Source organism: Lithobates pipiens, unplaced genomic scaffold (genome assembly GCF_037356315.1).
Source record: "Lithobates pipiens isolate NorthernLeopardFrog02 unplaced genomic scaffold, aLitPip1_a1.2 Scaffold_22, whole genome shotgun sequence".
Taxonomy (NCBI): Eukaryota; Metazoa; Chordata; class Amphibia; order Anura; family Ranidae; genus Lithobates; species Lithobates pipiens.
Window position 1 is genome coordinate 341736282 of NW_027507784.1, and position 2500 is coordinate 341738781.

At 45.6% G+C, this 2500-nt stretch overlaps 1 protein-coding gene across 1 annotated transcript in view; it reads left to right on the forward strand.

Moving 5' to 3' along the window:
* Nucleotides 1–2500, forward strand: part of EPB41L5 (erythrocyte membrane protein band 4.1 like 5) — a gene marked incomplete in the record, with an annotated part of 89923 nt that overhangs the window by 76139 nt on the left and 11284 nt on the right. The window contains 3 exon segments of the mRNA XM_077450206.1: nucleotides 790–813; nucleotides 913–1035; nucleotides 1169–1261. Coding sequence (XP_077306332.1) covers nucleotides 790–813; nucleotides 913–1035; nucleotides 1169–1261 — 240 coding nt within the window.

A 2500-nucleotide genomic window follows, 5' to 3' on the forward strand; every position in this document is an offset into this window, starting at 1 on the left:
CGTACATTCAAACAATAACACAAGCATTGTAATAAACCATGCAGAGGGCGCTCTCGCTATACTCAGCCGTCCAGATATGGTCACACGATTCCACTGCTGGTTGGAGCTCAGGAGAGCTGTGGAGTGCAAAGCGTCACCGCTGGGCTGTCGTATAGGCCACGCCCTGACCGGTTTCGTCACACGGACTTCAACAGAGGGCGCCCATCACATATATGCGTAATGCTTTGTTTGGATGTACGCAGTTTTTACTAAGGGGTCCGTTTTGTGCAAAGGGGGGGTTTGTCTAGAATAAATGGTTTTACACTATATGCGGATTTGTTTGCATTCTATGACAACATTGTGGAACCCCTGCACTTTTGGTGTTTTTTTTGATGATGGGGAAATAGGACGAGGCTTGAGAAAACAATTGGTTTGATTGAATGCTTATTTACCCAGAGGAGTCTGGTGAGTGTGCCCCCCCCCCAGGGGGAGTGTGTAACACGCGGTGGACTGTATTTTGGTGACAGGTGCACTTTCTGGCTTTACCCTGAAGTTTACATCTAGAACCAACTCCCCGTTTTGAACTGTCCTTTATTTCTCTATGCATCAAATTTCAAACTGCAGTGTGTAGGGAAGACTACACAAGATTGATATTGGACTAATATCAGTTTTTATAGCGCTGTTTTAGTATAACCGTTTTCAGCGGTTAGACTGTGAAGCATTTTTGCTAACATTTGTGATCTTTTATGCAATTTTAAACAGCTGCTGTGCTTTAATCTTTTTAAATATTTTTATTTATGTTTTTAAAAGTGATTTTTCTCATCTACTGCTTAGGTGTTTGAGGTCGAAACTGGCGCTGAGTTGGTGTTACTTGTAGGCCTTTTATACACATTTTTGCTCTTGTATATAGTTGCATAGTTGATCTGGTTTAAGACCTGTTCAACCAACAGAGAGAAAAAAACAAAAACAAATTCTCATTCTGTTTGTGTTGCAGATCACTAGAGATGATTTTGGGATCAGTAACAAGAATCTAATCATTGAAGATCCATCTCCCAGGTCAGTGCCCCCAAAATCTCAATTTTTTGTTTTTGTTTTTCCCTCTATGATCACCCTGCAGGGGGAATCTTGTTTTAAAGATTAGAATAATCCTATAAATATGAATAAATATTATATAATTTTTTTTTCCTAGGGGGGTAACTGTGAAGCTGAATAATCTCATCCAGCCACAGGAATTTCCAGAGCTCCGAGAGACCCCGCCTCCTGCGCAGTGTCTCTTCCTAACGTGAGTACCATTTAGTCCAATCAAGGGGGCAGTATGTGAGTACCAATTGCATTGCCTGCTGCTGAAGCTGGTTCATCTCTGTATCTTGACCAATAGAATTCTCCTGTACATCTGTGAGATTCATTACCTCGTCTGGCTCAAGAAAAAAAAAAGCTATAATTAAAGAGGATCACACGCATTGCAACCGGCCGGTGCCCTCCTATTACACAATTTTAAGGAGATTATATACCCCCTGCTACCCAGCCTGTGGCCCTTGGACTCAGCAGTCAGCAGTGGGAGTTTTGATTTGTAATGGGTCTTGTAATGCCTGTGATCAGCTGCAGTTTTGTGTAACGGCCTCTGGCCGCCTGACGCCCGGCCTCTGGCCGCCTGACGCCCGGCCTCTGGCCGCCTGACGCCCGGCTCTGGCCGCCTGACGCCCGGCCTCTGGCCGCCTGACGCCAGCAGCAGTCTATGACCATCTCCTCTTGTACTTCAAATCTTCAGTCTTTTGAAAGCCTTTTTTTATAGCAATACATTTAATAATATAATGTATGCGGCCCTTTTGTGATATCAGGGGCCACATTTGAGGCCCCATCTACCTTGTAAGTTGACAACCACTGTTCTATACTATCGAAATCTTTTGTTTTTTATCTGTTTTGATCAGCACATAAAAAAGCTGATCCTGACAGATATCCAATGAGCACTTAAAATAGTTGCTAACCTCAGACATGAGATCTGAACAAAGCCTCCCTCTCTCTATAGTGTGTTAGGATAAGGTCACCTGGTGCCCAGAGCGAAGATACCACACTGCGCTCCCCCCCCCCCCCCAAATGTATAAGCATTGTGTCCACAAATCCCACCCCCCCCCCCCAACAAAAAATGAAAGCACTACTCTGCATACTTGGCCCCACAAGCATAAACTCCCCCCTCCCTGTCCAAATCCCCAAGTATCAATGGGATCCTAGGAGGAGATGGGGGCGGGTTAGCAAGCCTTGCACAGTCCCAATGCAGAAGCACTGCAGGAGGAGATAGAAGGAAGACAGAGCACAGCCTGCACCCCCTCCCAGCTCTTTCCTCCTCCTCTCCAGACTTGGCTTGTCTCTTCCAGCTCTAAGTTTACAGCCGTAGTGATGCTGCTGTCTCCCCCCCCCCCCCCCCCCAACCTCACATGATACCACACACCCAGGGCAGCCCCCCAAACCTTGTCTCTGCACTGTGTACTTGTTTCAATTTAAGAGCACTAAGTGTCATTTCTGT